The following is a 17,304-nucleotide window of genomic DNA, read 5'->3' as shown; positions in this document are numbered from 1 at the left end:
TGGCACTTGGAGGGAGCTGGGGCTGGGTGACCCCGCTGCGTGGCGCGCTTGCCTGCCTCCCTGCCTGCTAATTGCTTGCTCACCAGACTGTGAGAAAATAATTGCTGCTATAAATTTTCTCTCCTTCCATGCATAAGAGATCCAGGCGAGGTAGCCCGGGTGCAGCCACTGCCTGCCAGCCCTAGGGAGAGGGCAGCGCTGGGCTGCCCCTCAGGGGTGAGCGCTGAGGCAGAGCGCATCTCTGCACCTGCACTGAGCACCAGATGGGGGACATCTCAGGGCAGGCACTGCCAGCCTGGCTGCATGCAGCTTGCAGGCAGTGAGGGCTGCAGGAGCTGGGGGAGTCCCCAGGCAGCCTGTCGCAGGGCCCTGGCCAGCACCCAGTGGGTCCCCACAGTGAGGGCTGAGCCCAGCCACAGTGGTGGGAGAAGAGAGGGACCCACCAAAGCAGGATGATGAAATGCAGCCTCCACTCTTGAAGCCCCCTGCACACAGCCCACCCGCCAGCATGGAAGAGACAAGGATGCGGGGCTGCACCACGCTTGCCTTTAATGCCCGTCTCGGCTGGTGCTGCTGGCCGGCTCAGAGTAGACCAGCACCAGCCGCCCCCAGCGGTCGGGGTCCACGGGCAGTTCATCACGCAGCACCGGCTCCACCAGCAGCTCTAGCCGGCAGGACTGGCCGGCCGCTGGCTGCGGCACCACCAGGCCCACAACACGGTACAGGCAGGCGTGCGCCAGCCCCAGGAACTGCAGCGGCGTCTGGCCCTCGCGGCACCGGGCACCCTGGCTGAGGATGCGGAAGCAGCTGGCGCGGTTGGGTGGGAATGCCCAGCGGAGGGTGAGGCTGAGAGAGAGCTGCTTCGCCTCTGGGCCCTCCTGCCACCAGAGCTGCGAGGCTGTCAGGCTCTGCACCTGTGGCGGGGAGGCCACCACACTGGCTGCATCCAGCACCTGCCGAGGGAACCACAGAACCATGGGGGCTGGGACCAAAAGCAGTGGGTGCCCACCCACCCTCCCAGCGCGGGGCAGCGTGGGGCAGCACCGGGATGGATGGCTCCCAACCGGCAGTGGTGGGCACTCACCCGGATCTCTCCGAGGAGGCATGTGAAGGGGGTCTCCTGCAGGCTGGGCTGGTGGCAGGACAAGAGCAGGGAGAGGTCTCGCAGGCTGCAGTCCTGCAGGTCCAGCTCGTAGCACCTGAGAGTGAAGGGGCAGAGCGGGCACAGTGCTGGGGGGGGCCCAAGGCACCCACACCTTCCCATGGGCACAGAGAGCCAGCAGGGCACTCACCGGCCAGTCCAGCCATGGGAGCTGCGGTCGCAGGCAGCAAGCAGCTCGGCGAGGCGGGGTGGGGGTGCCGGGAGGAGCCGGGGGTGATGGCGGCTGTTGGGCTCTGCCAGAAGAAGTAGGGTCAGGGGGGCAAGGGGCTGAGCTGGTCCCATGCCCTGCAGTAGGTGCTTACTGCAGAGAGCACAGAGGGGGTAGGGTCCTCACCCGGCAGGGAGGTGATGTTGCCCTCGTGGCAGGTACGCGAGTCCCAGGTGGTGAGCTCCAGCGCAACCATCAGTTCATCAGGGTGCGGCCCCTCCAGCTTGTAGACCATGGTCAGGAGGAGCTTCGGGGGTGCCAGCATCTGCAAAGAGAAAAGGCTGATGACCCCAAATCCACCCAGAAAGAAAGAGAGAGAGAGAGGAGAGAAAAAGAAGATGGATCAGGTTAGATCTGCTGGGTGGTGCGGGCAGCGAGCCCCATGGCACACTCACCACGAGGTCCCAGGGCCACACAGCCCTGCCTGGCCAGCACGATGCCAGCCCAGCACTGAGGAGATGGCAAGGGGGCTTCACCCCAACTCACCGGATGGCCACACGCTCCTCGCCAGCAGGGATGGTCCCCTGCAGCCTCAGGGAGCTGCCCCCGCACCAGGCATCCTGCAGACAACAGCTGGTGCTCAGCCGGCCCTTGTGCTCTGGGTAGAGCGGCTGGATCTCTTGCGCACTCAGGTCATACCAGGGGCCAGCCTCTTCCTCCTGCAGGACAGGGCGAGCTGGGCCAGGCAGGCAGCCAGGAGCAGGGACCCCCCTGCCCAGCCCACCCCTGCCCAGCTGCAGCTGAGCCATCACCCCACACTCACCATCCCAGCCAGGAACCTGCTGGTGCCCATGCCCAGGCTGAAGGAGGTGGTGAGGGGCAGTGTGCAGATGCTGTGCGTGGGCAGGTACTCAGACAGCGAGCCCCAGAACCTGGAGGAAAAGGTGGGTGTCAGAGCTGAGACCCCTGCTACAGCCACTGCCCCAGCACGGCCTCGGGCATCACTTGAGCTGGGGCAGAGCAGGGCCAGCCTGGCCCTGGCCAGCAGCCACAGTCGCCCAACAGCCCTGTCCCACTGCCCCACAGCCCTCCGGGCCTGGGGAGCTCCTGGCCCATTCTCCCCCCAACAGCCCCAGCTCCACTGAGCCGCCCTCACTTGTTCTCGTTGTGCAGGAAGTTTTCCTCCCCCAGGTGCTCGTAGACCCAGCCAGGAGCAAAGATGGCTGCAGAGAGGCCATGCTGGCGGATCAGGCGCAGGGACTGCAGAGATGAGCAGTGAGCAGCATGGGCTGGGCAAGGCAGTCACCTTGTAACCTGTCATGTCCCCACTCCCCCAGGTCCCACTGGCCCCGTGGTGAGGCAGGACAACACCATGGGGATGTGCTGCGGCATCTCCCACCCCAGGGACTGCAGCACTGGGATCCCCTGGCTCCCTCTCCATGCATGGCTGGCAGCCCAGTGGCTCCAGGTTCCCCTGCTCCTTGCCTCTATGACCCCAGGTTAGTGGTGTAGTGCGGCACGGCACAGCATGGCACGGCATGGCCATTGGTTGGGGCTCAGAGCCTTGCACTGGAGGGAGGCCCAGGGTCCCACTCTGGCCCGGTGTCGCGACGGAGGGAAGACACAGTCACTCAATATGAGTGATCAGCAGACTTCCCTCTGTCACAACAGCCCGGTCCTGGCACACCCACCTTGTCAGTGTCGAAGCCACCACCGACCACGTCCCCACGGGCAAAGACATCAATGCCAACATAGACATCGGTGCGGCGTGGCCCAGCCAGCCCGCATGTGCGCTCCAGGTGCTCCTCCTTCCAGTTGTAGTTGGTGAACAGCCCATCACAGGCGTCGAAGAACACCCTGGGAACGAGGGTGAGGGTGGCAGGACAGATACTGTGGCTGTCCCTACAGACCACCCCACCAAGGGCTGTGCAGGCCATGCCCTGAGCACCCTCAAGAGCTGGGTTTGGGGTGGGCTCACACCACCTCTACCCAGGGCCAGTTTTGCCTGGGCAAGGTGATGGGACAGGGCCCAGCCTCACCTATTCTCCTCGTTCAGCTCATTCTGCCATCTCAGCGTGCCGTTCTGCAGGACGCTGTCATACCAGATCACCAGCCCCCCTGGCATGGCGCTGTGCACCTGCACCGTCAGGTGCCGCAGGAAGGCGGGCAGGTTCCTCGCCGCTGCTGCCTGCCAGGGGACAGCAGGGACAGGTTGGCATGGGGCAGGCAAGGGGTCCTGCACAAGAGCAGCGTGAGGGCAGGGGAGGAGGCAGGGAGGGCAGGGTGCAAATGCTCACACTCAGCATGTTCTCTATGTTGACCAGCCAGCCGTCGAAGCGGTAGTGCTGGGCAATGCGGGCCAGCTGCTCGCTCACAGCGTGGTACGCCTCCTCCCCACCAGCCAGGAATGACTCACACAGCTTCTCCCCATCCGTCCACTCCGTGATGAATGTGCCTGGGCAGGCGGTGAGAGCAGTGTCAGCCACGTGCCCTGGCAAACCCCCCATGCTCCTGGGGCTCTCCCCAGCCCAGTCCTGCAGCCCCCAGCCCTGCAGCTGGTCCTGCCCTCACCCAGCACAGTGACACCATTCCTGTGCGCCGCATTGGTCCAGCACACGGGCGGGATGGTGACAGTGTGGTGGCTGAAGTAGATGAAGACATCAATGTACCGCCAGTGGTAGAAGACGTAGGGGTTGCGTGTGGCTGAGCCCTGGATGAACCTGCAGCGGCAGAAAGAGGCAAGTTGGGCAATGCGGAAAGAACACTAGCAGACGGCTGTGGGGCTGGGAAGGGGCATGACTCACGCCCAGCTGTGGCACTAAGCCACCCCCGCAGACCCCAGCCAGGGCTGGCCTGGGCAAGGCCACCATTCTCCGGCTAAGCCGGCAGGGAACAAATCAAGCAGAAGCCAAAGGGGTTTGGGATTTGAGATGTTGAGCTCTGCTGCCACATCTCCCTTTTGCTCAGCACGTACCTGTCCTCCAGGTACCCGCCGCGCATGTCGTGGCACACCAGCGTCCGGGGCCTCTGGCTGCCCAGCGGGGGCTGGCGCTCTGCCAGCGGCACAGCGGAGACGTTGAAGTCGTCGTTGCTGTCGGGCTGCCAGGAGAGCAGCTCCTCCAGGCCGGACAAGGAGAAGCTGATGGGCTCTGTCGTGCTGGTATCGAAGTGCCTCGCTGGGTCAGGGGGGACTTGGTCAGCGGGGAACCCGTGCGGCTCAGCACCGGCCCGGGGAGGGCCGGGGGGACCCGGGGGCACCGTTCCCGCCGTGCCTCACCTGGCAGGGGCTGCGGGCGGGCGCTGACGGTGTCGTGCAGGACGGTGGTTCCCCGGGGCTCCGCCGCCGGCTGGAAGCTGCCCGGGGAGCGGGGTGACGGCCGGGCAGCCCCCTGTCCCGTAGGCCCCCTGCCCCCGGCGCCGGGCCAGCACCGCGGCCAGCGCCGCCGAGCCCAGCCCAGCCCAGCCCGGCCCCGGCCCCGGCCCCGGCCCCGGCCCCGGCCCCGGCCCCGGCCCCGGCCCCGGCCCCGGCGCGCCGCCCGCCGCCCACCTCCGCCGCCGCCGCTCGGCCCGCTCCGCCTCGGCCTCCGCTGGCGCCTCAGTCCCGGCCCGCTTCCCGCGCCGTGCCGGGCCCTCCTGCGCCGCCGCCGCCGCCATGGCGCTGCCGCCGCTGCCCGCTCCGACGGCGCCGGCACCGCACGGCCCGCCCCGGCCGGGGGCACCGCCCCGGAGCTCCGCCAGCCCCGGCCCGGCCCCGCACCGCCCCCAGTGCCCGCCCCGCCGCCGCCGCCTGCGCCTGGAGTCCCGGGGTGGGACGTGTTCTAGGGTGAGGACGTGTCTTCCAGGGTGGGAAATGTGTCTCGAGATGGGCTGCGTGCCCTGGGACAGGGCCACGTGTCCTGGGATGGGACGTGTGTCCCGGGATGGGGATGTGTGTCCTGGGACAGGGATATGTGTCCTGGAATGGGGTTGTGTTCCGGGATGGAACATGTGTCCTGAGATGGGCTGCATGCCCTGGGATGGGGCCATATGTCCTGGGATGGACTGTGTGCCCCAGGATGGGGGATGTATTTCCCAGGATGGGACATGTGTTCTGGGATGGGGACATGTCTCCCAGGATGGGACATGCTGCATGCCCTGGGATGGGGCCACATGTCCCAGAATGGACTGTGTGTGGTGGGATGGGACATGTGTGCTGGGATGTGATGTGTGTCCCTGGACAGGCCCTGCTGGGCAGACTGGGACACAGCTGGTTCCCAGGCTGGCGGCCACCCCAAGGAGGCAGCCCCCTCAACTCATGCCACCTGCCAGCAGCCCCAGCCCTGCCTGCCATCCGTGGGGCTGGAGGCTGCCGTGGGACTTTGCCCTCACCCTGTGGCTGGGAGGGGGGGCCGAGCTGCCTCCCGCTGTCCTGCTGGGTCCCTGGGACCAGCCCTGCGGGGACAGCAGGACAGGGGCCCTGCAGGCACCACCAGCTCCAGACAGCCTGACCAGCCTCACCACCCACCATCCGCCCACCCTCCACCCACCATGAGGTCACTTTAAGCTCAGCCCTGAGCTCTCCCTGTTGTGCTGGGTGGATGGGATGCTGCTCTGCAGCTACAGCCACAGCCACAGCCCTGCAGCTACAGCCCTGCTCTGCCCAGTCACAGACCCACCAATCCAGCCTCTGACCACAGGCTTCCCAGCTTGATCTCAGGCCCATTTCATCACTGTGGACTTGCTGGATGATCAGGACTCTTGGTAAACCTGGTCACCACCCACAGCCCACCCTGCTCACAGGCTGATGGGTCTGTTACTGCACTCAGCTCCCCACCCTTAGGGAGCTGCTGGCCTTTGCAGGCCTGGCTCAGGTCTCCCTGGCTCTCCTGGGACCAGCTGCCCTTCCCTTCCCACCACTGGCTGGGCAGTACGGTGCCAGCCTGTAGCTCTTGGGGAGCCCCCACACCCTGGCAGTGGGAACCTGCCCTAAGCTGCACAGAGCCTCTGCACACACAACACAAGAGGACACTGAAAGTGTGAGTAGGATTTAAAGTTGTGGGGTGTTTAATGTGGTCACAAGCTGTACAGAGAGTGGTGGGCAGCACACTGTCCCAGGCCCTGCTTTGCTATTGCATCTACAAAAAATACAAAGCCTAGCCAGCAGATAATTTAACTGAAGAGGAAGCAGCTGAGGCCTCGCACCCAGGGCTGCCGGCAAGGTGCCAACCCCTCCTTGGTAGCATCGGCACCCAGCAGAGGCTGCGGCGGAGGGAACTGCAATAGGGACTTGCAAAGGGGAACAGATACAATCTGCTCCCCCATGGGAGCACTTGGGGAGGCTCAGCACAGAGGGTACCCACCATTGTGCTGCAATATCTGTGCTGTTGGGACCCAGCTCTGCAGAGAGAGGGGCCCTTAGTGGTTTTACTGCCTTTCCTGCTGGGTGCTGAGCACCCTCTGCTCTTTTGCAGAAGGAGCCTGCCGCACATGGCATGGTGCAAGGGGGGGCAAGGGAAAAAGACGGTGTGTGTATCTGCGCTGCCTCTCACCAGGGCGCTGCCAAGCAAACCCCAAACACAAGCTCACAGCCATTGCCACAACTGACTGTGCCCCAGCAAACCCAGCTCTGACACAGGCACAGGTGGGGATGAGTTCCCTACCTGCCCCAGGCGAGTGACTGCTTGCCAGGTCACAAATGCAGCAGAGGCTGGAAATGGCTCTGACTCTTCCAGGTACATAGGCTCAGCCTCGAGGAGCTGGGCATGGGGGCATTCACACACTGGTGCAGCTGCTGGCAGTAGTAGCATGTAGAAGGGCTAACAGCTTAATGGTGGGTGGCATGCCTGGGGCAAGAGGGCAGCTGGGGCTCCTCAGACATCTGCCCCAGGGGAGGAGGAGCAGGGTGGACCAGGTGCTCAGGGGTCCCCGCTGTACTTGATGAGGTGGCCGCTGAAGGTGATGTAAGTGTCATACTCATCGCTGAAGATGGCATTCTCACGCTCGCCCTTGTAGAGCCGCACCCAGACCTCATCCTGCTCCTGCAGCTCCAACATGACGCTTTGGCTCTGCATGATGCTGCGGTCACTCACCTGGGCATAAAGGATGACCATCTCTGCCCCATTGCGCATGATGTGCAGGTATGTCTCTTTCTGGTTCCAGGTGTGCACGTTGAGGCTGAAGTAGTAGATCCCAGGGACGTAGCAGTAGAACTTGCCCGTGAACATGTTGAAGTGCTCGTAGAGGTTGACAAACTGTGTGTCGAAGATGAGGGTCTGGTAGTAGTCATTGCTGTGCAGGGGCTTCTTGCGGCCCACTGAAAAGGCAGCGTAGTGGCTCTTGCAGCGTTCCCCTGGGGCGCCCATGCTGCCCTTCTGTCCCTTGGGCCCTGTGTGGCCTCGGCTGCCGGCCACCCCTGTCTTGCCAAACTTGCCCTGCATGCCTCGCTCACCGCGGTCCCCTTTCTCGCCTGGGCAAAGCAGGAGGGAGAGTTGCACTGTCAGAGGCGGGTGCCATGTCTGAACCCTGGAAACCCCTTTGCCTGGCAGAAAAGGATGGAGACAGCAGGGACGCCCCCCCCACCAGCCCTGCCCAGAGCCCACCAGCACAGGAGCAGCTCACACCCCACAATGGCTCCTGCCCACTGCCCCTTTGTCTGTGCAGGGTGCTGGACCACAGGCACCAGCCTCTGCTTCTTGCTCCCAGTTCGTGCAAGACTGGCATCCCAGAGAGCCAGCACTGGGAGCCCAGCTTTGTGCTGGCCTTGGGAGGATGCTGGCAGACCAGGCAGGCTGATGGAGTGCCGGGGCTGCAGGTTTGGCCATGAGCATTGCTGCAGTGTGGGGCCCTGACAGCTCTCACCTTTCAGGATGGTCATGTTGATTTGAGGCAGGGGCTGGTACTGGGTGTAGGAGAAGCGCTGGTCGGCCGGCTCACAGCAGCGAACACAGCGGGGCTGTGGGGGCAGCCCCTCCTGGGCACTGCCAGCCTTCTGCTCCTGGATGGCCCTAGGAGGGCAGAAAGCAAAGCGCAACAGGGAGCTACGGGTGGGGGCTGAGGCCCTTGGGGGTGTCACAGCTGCCCTGGCCCCGGGGTCCCCTCACCTGGCAGCATGGTGCTGGGGCGGTGTCTCCTTGGGGTCCATCTGCAAACGCTGGTCGGGGCTGGGGCTGAGCTGGCTCCCTGCAGAAGAGGGCAGCAGCAGGCAGGAAAGCAGCAGGACACTGGGCGCCCAAAGCCCCTCCATGCTGTGGCAGTGCCCTGTGAGATGCCAGGGATAGCTGAGGGGGACAGCAAGGCCTGGCAGAGCTGGAAGATTCAGAGATGCCCTGCCACACTAGCCTGGCAGTGCCCTGCACTGTCCCCAGGACAGGACCTGATGCACTATGCGGCCCCAGACAGGGCACAGATGTGTTTCCAGCCCCAAAAAGCTGCTCTTGCAGCAACCCTTCCCCAGCAGAGCCCGCAGCATGGGCATGTGCATCTCTTCCAACTGCAGGGACCATCTGTACCTAAATAGCTGCTTCTACCTAGGCTGTGTGCCTTGGTGACACTCCAGTGAGTGCCTGGGGAGACCCAAGTTTGGAGCAGTGCAGGGGCTCTGGTCCTGCTAAGAGATGGGGCTGTGCAGCCCCCAGAGCCCTGGCATGCATGGAAGAAAAAATTACCCGGGGAGCCAAGGGCAGAGCAGAGCAGCAGCCTCTGGCTGACTGTCTAAGCCCTGGGCCAAACATAGCTGCTCCTACTCAGCCTGGCTTTAGCTGCCTCCCAAGGATGCCCAAAAATGGCAACTTGGGGTCTCAGCACCCAAAAAAATTACAGGTAGCTCCAGGTGCCACAGGGCAAATGTCAGGGTGCAGCCCTGCCTATTGTGGGGGAACCCCAGCCCTGCCTGGGGAGGGTGCCTGCATCCCTCCTACACCACAGCTTGCAAGGATGCCTGCAGCACAGGCTGCACAGACCCCAGGAAAGGGGCTTCTGTGCCCCAGGAGCTGCCATCTCTTGGTCCTCAGTGTGAGGGCTTGCAAGGAGGCCAGACCCACTTCTCTGGAGATGTGGATGTGGGCTGGCAGCCCCAGCTGGGAGCCAGTTGCAACAGGGAGAAAACTTCCTGGCACCCCCGATTCCTGCATGGGGCCAAAGCTAATATTTGCAGTAGCTGGTGGCACCATGGCCCAGCCCAGGCAGCCCTGCTGCCCTTCCTCATCTTATCACAGCCTTATCTGCTGGAGATGTGGGGTTGGGCACACCCCACACCTGGCCCTGTGGCTCTGAAGGCGCCAGGATGGTCACGACCAAACACATGTGCAGCACTGCCCGGCTGCTTGGCATCGTGCAGCCGCGGGGTCTGAGGTGGTGCTGGGGCACAGCTGGCTGGCACAGGGCTGCAGGTGTGGGCTGCCTGGTCCCACACCCTGCCATGATGGGGCCTTGCAGCGCTGGGATGGAGAAGGCTGCTGACTCCTGTACTGTCAGGTGCCTCCCCGAAGTGGCACATCCTTTGCCTTTCTCCCCTCCCCAAACAGCCTCCCCCTGCACTACCTGGCTGTGCTCTCCAGGTTCTGCAGGGATCCTAGATCCCCTGCCCCAAGGGGCAAAGGGCCCCACACAGCACAGCCCTTCGTCCTGGGGGTGGGCCAGGCCAAGGGGAAGGATTCTGGGGCAGAATCCTGTTGTTTTGGTGAACACCCGCTTTCCAAACACCAGGGTCCTCAGTCAGCGATCACTGAGCCAGCCCCCAGGCAGACTGTTGTCCCCCGAGCACAGGGGCTGGTGGGGTCAGAGGACCGGTGGGAACAGGAGACTGGGCAGGCATGCTCCAGCAGAGGGTGTTTGAGGCCAGGATGGATGCCTGGCTTGTGAGTCACCTTCACTGGGACTAGGTGGAGGGATGGGGGAAGGCTCCAAAGGGCTTTCCTACTGCTTCAATCCTTTGCAGAGGGCCTGTTCCCTCACACACTTTTCTCGGTGCCTGTGTCCCAGCTTGTGTCCCTCCCTGCTCTGTCTCTCGCCCTGTTATCTCTGCCCAAGTCCTGCTGTGCTGCCGGCTATGGGGAGAGGCAGGGCTGTGGGCACTGTGTGTGGGCAGCCTGGCACCACATCCTCTGTGCCCTGGCCTGGTGCCTGCCCATGCTCAGCTCTGTTGTCAGGGGAGAAGCGGATCCATGGATAGAAGCAAGGAGGAGGCCAGTCAGGGGCTTGTGAGCAGATATCATCCAGGAGAGCCTTGGCCCTGGCTCTCTTCACCCTGCTTGGCCTCCAGTTATGCCAGCCACATGCCAGAGAGCATGGCACACAGCCTGCTGGTGTTTTGGGAAACCCATGGCTTTCCCTCAGCTCTGGGACCATCAAACCAGACATTTTCCCTGAGACCCAAAGCAGGCTCAACCCTAGGGAAAATGCAGCTTTGTAGGGAACTGCTCCACAAGGAGAAGAAATCCTTCACCAGAAAATTCCCACTGAGAAAGGCAGCATGCTTCCCAGGCTGTCATAGGGCTGGAAATGGAGGCGAGTGTCCTGTGCACACAGAGTGCTGTCAGTGGCATGGTGCACCCAGCAGCAGCATGCAGGGCTCACTGGGCCCCTGAACACATGTCCGCAGGCGCACCGGGCAGGAGGTGCCTATGTATGCACAGGCATATACAGCCCTGCTGAAGGGATGGTGTTTTTCCTGTCAGGATTGGATGCTTTCCAGGAGCCGTTGGGAGATTTAAATTAAGTGGCTGCTAAAGCTTTGTGACTGCAAGTCAAAACATCCTGAAATACATCCTAGATGGTGATAAAGACAAGAATGAAACAAGCAAACCCTTGGGAGGGGTTGAAGGGGCTCAGAGCAGTGGGCGGCATGGAGGCAGCAGGACCTACACACTCACCTCATCCTACTGGCTCAGGGTGGTGGATAGAGCCCTCCCCAAGCTGCAGCAGCTGGAGCTGCGTTGCCTCTGGGGTCATGCTGGTGGGATGGCTTCCCCCTGCCTTTTGGTGCAGCAGCTGGAATGGCTGCAGAGCTGTTTGTGCCCCCAGAGCAGCACAGACCCAGCAGGCAGCAGCGTGGGAGCTGTGTGGAGCAGCTGTGGTGAAGGACCAGCAGGGTGGTTGCAGCCTTCCAGCTCCTGCAGCACCAGCCAGATGCTGTCCTAGGGACCCCAGCAGCTACCACGTCCCTGTCCCCTGCACATGCCTGGGGACAGCCTGGCCCTGGGTTTTATGTGCTCATAGGGTCTGTTTTTTGGGGCACAGGGCTGGGGGAGCTGCGGTGGATCTGTGCTGGGTCAAGCCTGTGCTGCAAGTTCCAGCACTAAACACCTCCCAGCGTCTGTCCTTGCCAAGCTGCTGTGGGTCAGGCTGTGACCCCAGACTGTGGGGTTCAGCCCTGTGGTCCCCACCACCCCTTCGCAGGCAGGGCAGGGTCCTCACTCAACTGACCGGACTGGATAGGGGGGACCCTGGTCACCGCTGCTGGACATGCCCCAGGGCACCCATTCGACCAGTGAGGTGGAGCCACCTCATGAGTGAATCCACACCAGTGCTGCTGTGCCCTGACAGCACCTGCAAATGGGTACACAATAAGGTGCTGGTCCTAGGCCTGCAGGGCCCTCCCCCAAACCTGCCCCCTACCTACCTCCGGGGCAGAGTTGCTCCCTCCTGGTGCTGCCTTGCCTTCCCTAGAGCATCCCTCTGTGCTGCCCTGCCAGCCCCCCGGCACGGGGCAGAGCCTGCCTGCAGCGGATCGGCTGCCTCCCACTCCAGCAGCCTCTTCTCCTCCTCTGGCCTGGGCGGAAATGCACTTTCTAGAAAGTAAAGGAGGCAGCAGAGGAGCAGGACCAGGCGTGCAGCCCTCCCACTGCCAGATGTGAGCCCAGCAGCGCGGGCGGCTGGCGTTAACCATGTGTGCTCCCAGCGCCTACCAGCACCGGGCCTGCAGCCATGACCAGCGCTGGCCCAAGGTCAGGGAATGGCAGCAGCACATGCCAGGGGCTTCGCTGGGACCTTTCGCAGACAGCCAGACACACACACGTGTCCCACAGCGCTGGGCAGGACCTGGCCCCACTCCCTGCACCCCAAGTGCTGGGGGGACACGGGGCCCGTCCCAGTTAACGCTGGTGTGTCAGGAGCCGCGGGCTGGGGCCTGCCTGCACCGGGGGCTGCACCCGGGGACATGCCCACCCGAGGCTGGGCCGCAGGAGACACCACTCCGCAGAGCCGGCTCAGCCCGCGCCCTGCGGCCCCCCCGCCCATCGCTGGGTTCCAACAGCACGTGTGCGGGGGGCCGGGGCCGGTCGGGGCTGACCGGTCCTTTGTCGCCGTGCCCGGCCCGGTTCGGGCACGAAGCAGGCCGCGGGGTGGACTGCAGCTCCCAGCAGCCCCCGCGGCGCAGCGCGGCACTGACGCGCGAGGGCTGATGGGAGTTGTCGTTCCGCTGCGGCCGCAGTGATTTGGCCGCTGCCGGCCGCCGTGGCGGCGCGCGGGGGCTGCCGGGAGCCGTAGGCGGTGGCTGTGCGGGGGGCGGGCGGCTACGCTCGGGCGGCGCCGCGGTGAGTGGGGACACCGGGCCGGGGGGCGCGAACCGCGCTGCGGGGCCTCGGGGCCGGGCCTGTGGGGAGGGGGCCCGCCGGGCTGGGGCGGGAGCACCGCGGGCACAGAGCACTCTGCTCGGGGGGAACACCGGAGGCGCCGAGGCTGTGCCCCGCGGCAGAGGGTCCAGGGGGCGCGGAGGCCCTTAAGGCCCCGCTCAGGCCGGGCGGGGCATCGGCTTCCCGGCAGCTCGCTCCGAGTAGGGGGTTCGGGGGTCCCCGTGCCCGGAGGGCCCGAGGGTCCCCGTGTCCGTGCCGGCTGGGGGCGTCCCCGTGGCCATGCCCGGGGGGAGAGGGCCACGTAGCTGTGCTCAGGGCAGGTGCTGGCGTCCCTACAGCCACAGTGGGGACCAGTGCACTGAGCGGGGTCCCCAGGGCCCTGCCGAGGGCGGTGCTCCGGGATCGTAGCAGAACGGAGGAGCACTGCCCCCCCTCCCCTGCAGGGTTTTTACCCCGCTGTGGCGGCGCCCCGGGGCGAGCAGCCGTCCCTCGTGGGCTCCTCTGTGTCCCGGCCGTGGCCAGGAGCACACCCGCCTGCCCGGGCTCGGCCTCCCATGCTCAATGCAGCCTCTGTTCACCCCTCTGGCTGCTGAAAGGCACATTGAGAGCCCCGTGGCATGGCTGCTTGTGGGGAGCACGGCCCGTGCCCAGCGCCAGGCCCGGGGCCCCACCACAGCCGGTGACAGGCCTGGGCTGGCAGCTGGGCACCCCTCTGCCTTGCCCCAGGCTGGGGGTCCTTGCCCTGTGCTGCATGGCACGGGGTGATGGGGCAGCTTCCAGTGCCTGGGGGCTGCTTGCTCCCTGCACAGCCTGGTATAGTCCATCTGCAGGAGCCCAGGGAGCTGCCACATCCCCTGTGCTGCAGGGAGAGGCACTGCTCTGGCACCTTGGCCCTGTGGGTGGGCACAGCACAGGGTGGGCTGAGGGTACCCACATATGAGTCATGCCCAGAGGAGACACCATGACAGTGGGCAGACCTGGTAGAGGCTACTGCAGCTTCAAGGCTCGGCAAGTTCTGGTGTTTGTCCCTTGAACCCAGGTGCTGCACTTCCTGCTCAAGCATTGGCATCCTGCTCGGGCGGAGCTGCCACGTGTCTCCTGGTGTCTCTGTGGGGCCTGGGGACATGCCTACGGCTCAGCAGCAGGGCTGGTTCCTGGGGGCTGTGGGAGCTGGGACAGGCCGGCTAGCCACTCCATAGACACCAAGGGTTGTTCTTGCTGCTGGAGGGGAACTCCCTCCTGGGGCTGTGCAGGAACGCTGCTCAGCAGGACACCCAAGTACAGGTCCTGGGGACTCGCCCAGGGTTACTATGGACCCTGGGGCAGGTAGAGGTGCTGAGCAGGTCATGCATGCCTGCCAACACTTTGGGGCTTGTGGCTTGTTCTGGTCTGGGAGGGCAGAGCAGGGTTGAGGTGGGAAGGGGCTGAGAGTGCCCTCAGCAGCAAAGCAGCCCCCTTCCCTGCTTGAGGCAGCAGCACCTTCTCCTGCTGCAGGAGAGGGGGTGAGGTCCCTCACCTCTCCCTTGTGGCCATGCCCTGCAGCCCCCTGAGCTCAGTGCAGCACCAGGCTCCAGCTCCCTGACCTGCTTCCTCCCTTTTTTCCACCAGGTTCTCCTTGCCCCAAGTCTGATGCCCATCCCGCCCTGCCATGAGTCTATGAGCCCCCTCCGGATCAGCGTGGGTGGTCTACCTGTCCTCGCGTCCATGACCAAGGGTGCTGATCCCCGCTTTCGACTGCGCTGGAAGGCCATCGTGCTGTCATCAGCTTGTGTGGGGATTGTGCTGCTGCTCTTCTGCCTGCACCGGTCCTCACCAGCGCGGCATGGTCCACCCAATCCTCACAACTGGCAGCTCAGCCTGCACACAGGGGACCGCTACAATGACACCTACCCGCTGTCCCCACCCCAGAGAAACTCCGAGGGTGTGCGCTACCGCATCGGAGTCATTGCGGACCTGGACATGCAGTCCCGGGGCTCTGAGGAGCACACCTGGTTCAGTTACCTGAAGAAGGGCTACCTGGTGCTGTCAGACAGCGGGGACAGCGTGACAGTGGAGTGGGACAAAGACGAGAGCGTGCTGCAGTCCCACCTGGCTGAGAAGGGCAGGGGCATGGAGCTCTCAGAGCTGGTCGTCTTCAATGGGAAGCTGTACGCTGTGGATGACCGGACAGGAGTGGTCTACCAGATTGAAGGCAACAAGGTGGTGCCCTGGGTGATCCTCCCAGATGGGGATGGCACAGTAGGGAAAGGTGAGCTCCACCAGTCTGCCCTGCAGATGCAGAGCAGTGAAGCCCTTGGCTCTTTGTGGCTCGCTGGGGTGGGGTGCACCATTTCTGTGACTCCGTAAGCCTGGGTGGGACAGGGGCAATCCTGCCCAGGGACTTGGGAGGCTGTGCCCAGGATCTGGGTGTCTGGTGTGGTGTTCAGGGGAGTGTGGCCAGTCTGATGTTTGTGCTGGCTGAGCCCTGGCTCATGCCATTCTCTCCACTGCAGGCTTCAAGGCAGAGTGGCTGGCAGTGAAGGATGAGCACCTCTACGTGGGGGGACTGGGCAAGGAATGGACCACAACAACGGGGGAGGTGGTGAACGAGAACCCCGAGTGGGTGAAGGTCATCGGCTACAAGGGCGACGTGGGCCATGAGAACTGGGTGGTGAACTACAACGCACTGAGGGCTGCGGCAGGGATCCGACCCCCAGGTACTGAGTGAGGCTCCCTTCTGCCACCTTGTGTCCCACACCCTCAGCAGGCCCCAGGGCTGAGGTCTCCCTCCCCATAGATACTGGGACTGGAGTGAGACTTAAAGGATGCTGGAGGCCAGAGACCTCCTCCTGTCCTGGCAGAGAGGCCAGAGCTGACCCTGGCCAGTTTTCTCCTGTCTGCCACAAGCAGTGGGAGGTTCACTTAGCTGGTGCTGTGCCTGGCAGCCAGGCCCCCTGGGCAGAGGAGGCTGTGCCAGGGTGCCCCTGCCCAGCTCCGGGAGGGACTGGGGGGGCTGCTGCATGGGCAGTGGGGCAGGAGAAGGCAGAAACATTTACAGCAGTTGCCTCTGGGGGCTGCAACCTCCCCAGCTGTGGTGTCCTTTGAAGTGGGGAGCAGACCCACCCCAGCCTGGTGGGTGCTCTCTGCCTCATGCCGTCAGACACCACTCCTTGCCGCAGGTTACCTGATCCACGAGTCGGTCTCCTGGAGTGACACCCTGCAGCGCTGGTTCTTCCTGCCGCGCCGTGCCAGCCATGAGCGATACAATGAGAAGGCAGATGAGCGGCGAGGCACCAACCTGCTGCTGAGCTCTACTCAGGACTTTGGGGATGTGACAGTGGGACGTGTGGGTGAGGTAGTCCCTACCCACGGCTTCTCTTCCTTCAAGTTCATCCCGGACACAGACGACCAGATCATTGTGGCGCTGAAATCGGAAGAGGACAACGGCAAGATTGCTAGCTACATCATGGCCTTCACACTGGACGGGCGCTTCCTTCTGCCTGAGACCAGGATTGGCAGTGTGAAATACGAGGGCATTGAGTTTATTTAACCGACTTTTCAACTGGACTGGAGGGGCAAGGGAGGCTGAGGGGCGCTGGGGCAGGCCCTGCTAGCATGCTCCAAGCCAGGCACATGCCCCAGGCTTGCCCGAGGGATGCTGGGCAGCACTCCCAGCTCTGTAGTTGGCCTTGGCATCTCTGGTAAAGCATTGGCTCTGCTGCAGGAGGTGTGGTGTGGGTGTTTTGGCAGTGGCACCTGGTGGCAAGGGACTGCCACCACAGGGTGCTGTGAGCCCCAGTCCAGGAAACAGACAGTGGTCCAGATGTGCCAGTTCCCTGCGCAGGCCCTGAGCTGCAGCCATTAGCACCCAGCCCCTAACTGCGACAGAAACCCTTTGCGGTGAGTCGGTGGCTGTGTTGACATCTGGGCTCTGGGTTTGCAGCTGAGGAGGAGCCTGAGCCCCAGCTCTGCTGCTCTGCCTGGTGTCCTGCTGTGCTGCGGTGCTCCCCCAATGGAGGAGGGGGTGACCAGCTGGAGCACTGGGCCTGTCCCAGTACCTGGAGGAGCAGGTCTGAGCCAGGCGCTGGGGTCTAGCCATGCTGGCAATGTGTCCTGGGGCCACCCTGCAGGAGAACCTCCAATCTGTGTCCCCAGCACCTGACTGGGAATATACTGGAGACATGAGGACAAGCATCCCTATAGGGAGGAGCATCCTTGAGGGTGCAATTGACCAGATCCTGCCCCATTCCTAACCCTCCTGGGGTCAGAGTGGCTAGCTGGGGATAGGGGCATGGCATGGTGTCCCAGCCAGGGCAGGCAAGGGCCATCTATGGTGTCATAGCTGCGGGGGATTTCATCAGACTTTTTCCCAGAAGGTCATTTTCCTTCCCTTTTTACTGTAAGCTGGGTGAGGTGATGGCTGCGGTGATGGGCAGCCCTGGGCACTTTTCTGGGGAAGGTCCCAC

General features: G+C 63.9%; 3 protein-coding genes across 5 annotated transcripts; 1 reads left to right on the top strand and 2 right to left on the bottom strand.

Annotated features, from left to right (window-relative positions):
* Nucleotides 1-532: 532 nt before the first annotated feature.
* Nucleotides 533-5,041, bottom strand: ENGASE (endo-beta-N-acetylglucosaminidase). 2 transcript variants are annotated; one of them, XM_056362757.1, is made up of 14 exons: nt 4,858-5,041; nt 4,588-4,664; nt 4,285-4,486; nt 3,882-4,030; nt 3,608-3,765; nt 3,350-3,498; nt 3,002-3,167; nt 2,467-2,570; nt 2,134-2,242; nt 1,857-1,930; nt 1,497-1,651; nt 1,293-1,395; nt 1,085-1,199; nt 533-953 (listed from the first exon to the last, which is right to left on the bottom strand). In XM_056362757.1, exons 1-14 carry the CDS (start codon nt 4,962-4,964, stop codon nt 549-551), a joined length of 2,073 nt encoding a protein of 690 aa, XP_056218732.1. In that variant the 5' UTR covers nt 4,965-5,041; the 3' UTR covers nt 533-548. The 2 variants fall into 2 exon arrangements, with proteins under 2 accessions (XP_056218732.1, XP_056218726.1); XM_056362751.1 differs by having other exon boundaries at nt 1,857-2,029; nt 4,858-5,040.
* A 1,289-nt stretch (nt 5,042-6,330) lies between these two features.
* On the bottom strand, nt 6,331-12,634 carry C1QTNF1 (C1q and TNF related 1). Of its 2 annotated transcripts, XM_056362769.1 has the most exons (5): nt 12,194-12,631; nt 11,908-12,076; nt 8,390-8,546; nt 8,148-8,293; nt 6,331-7,755 (listed from the first exon to the last, which is right to left on the bottom strand). In XM_056362769.1, the coding sequence occupies exons 3-5, from the start codon at nt 8,530-8,532 to the stop codon at nt 7,205-7,207; spliced, it is 840 nt and encodes a 279-aa protein (XP_056218744.1). In that variant the 5' UTR covers nt 8,533-8,546; nt 11,908-12,076; nt 12,194-12,631; the 3' UTR covers nt 6,331-7,204. The 2 variants fall into 2 exon arrangements, with proteins under 2 accessions (XP_056218744.1, XP_056218753.1); XM_056362778.1 differs by having other exon boundaries at nt 6,331-7,602; nt 11,908-12,634.
* Nucleotides 12,635-12,722: 88 nt separating this feature from the next.
* Nucleotides 12,723-16,561, top strand: CANT1 (calcium activated nucleotidase 1). Its single transcript, XM_056322297.1, has 4 exons — nt 12,723-12,820; nt 14,468-15,107; nt 15,352-15,555; nt 16,018-16,561. Exons 2-4 carry the CDS (start codon nt 14,489-14,491, stop codon nt 16,386-16,388), a joined length of 1,194 nt encoding a protein of 397 aa, XP_056178272.1. The 5' UTR covers nt 12,723-12,820; nt 14,468-14,488; the 3' UTR covers nt 16,389-16,561.
* Nucleotides 16,562-17,304: the final 743 nt, after the last annotated feature.

This window comes from Falco biarmicus, chromosome 1 (genome assembly GCF_023638135.1).
Source record: "Falco biarmicus isolate bFalBia1 chromosome 1, bFalBia1.pri, whole genome shotgun sequence".
NCBI classification, from domain to species: domain Eukaryota; kingdom Metazoa; phylum Chordata; class Aves; order Falconiformes; family Falconidae; genus Falco; species Falco biarmicus.
The sequence above is the reverse complement of the archived record's forward strand: the minus strand, read 5'-3'. Positions and strand labels throughout refer to the sequence as shown.

Coding starts and splice junctions, on each gene's coding strand:
- ENGASE (XM_056362751.1), bottom strand. CDS start 4,964: ATGGCGGCGGCGGCGGCGCAGGAGGGCCCGGCACGGCGCGGGAAGCGG. Junction 4,665..4,857: donor GCCGAGCGGCGGCGGCGGAG/GTGGGCGGCGGG, acceptor CTCCCCGGGCAG/CTTCCAGCCGGCGGCGGAGC. Junction 3,766..3,881: donor GAATGGTGTCACTGTGCTGG/GTGAGGGCAGGA, acceptor CCGCCTGCCCAG/GCACATTCATCACGGAGTGG.
- C1QTNF1 (XM_056362769.1), bottom strand. CDS start 8,532: ATGGAGGGGCTTTGGGCGCCCAGTGTCCTGCTGCTTTCCTGCCTGCTG. Junction 8,294..8,389: donor CCCCAGCACCATGCTGCCAG/GTGAGGGGACCC, acceptor CTGCCCTCCTAG/GGCCATCCAGGAGCAGAAGG. Junction 7,756..8,147: donor CAACATGACCATCCTGAAAG/GTGAGAGCTGTC, acceptor TGCTTTGCCCAG/GCGAGAAAGGGGACCGCGGT.
- CANT1 (XM_056322297.1), top strand. CDS start 14,489: ATGCCCATCCCGCCCTGCCATGAGTCTATGAGCCCCCTCCGGATCAGC. Junction 15,108..15,351: donor GGATGGCACAGTAGGGAAAG/GTGAGCTCCACC, acceptor TCTCCACTGCAG/GCTTCAAGGCAGAGTGGCTG. Junction 15,556..16,017: donor GGCAGGGATCCGACCCCCAG/GTACTGAGTGAG, acceptor TCCTTGCCGCAG/GTTACCTGATCCACGAGTCG.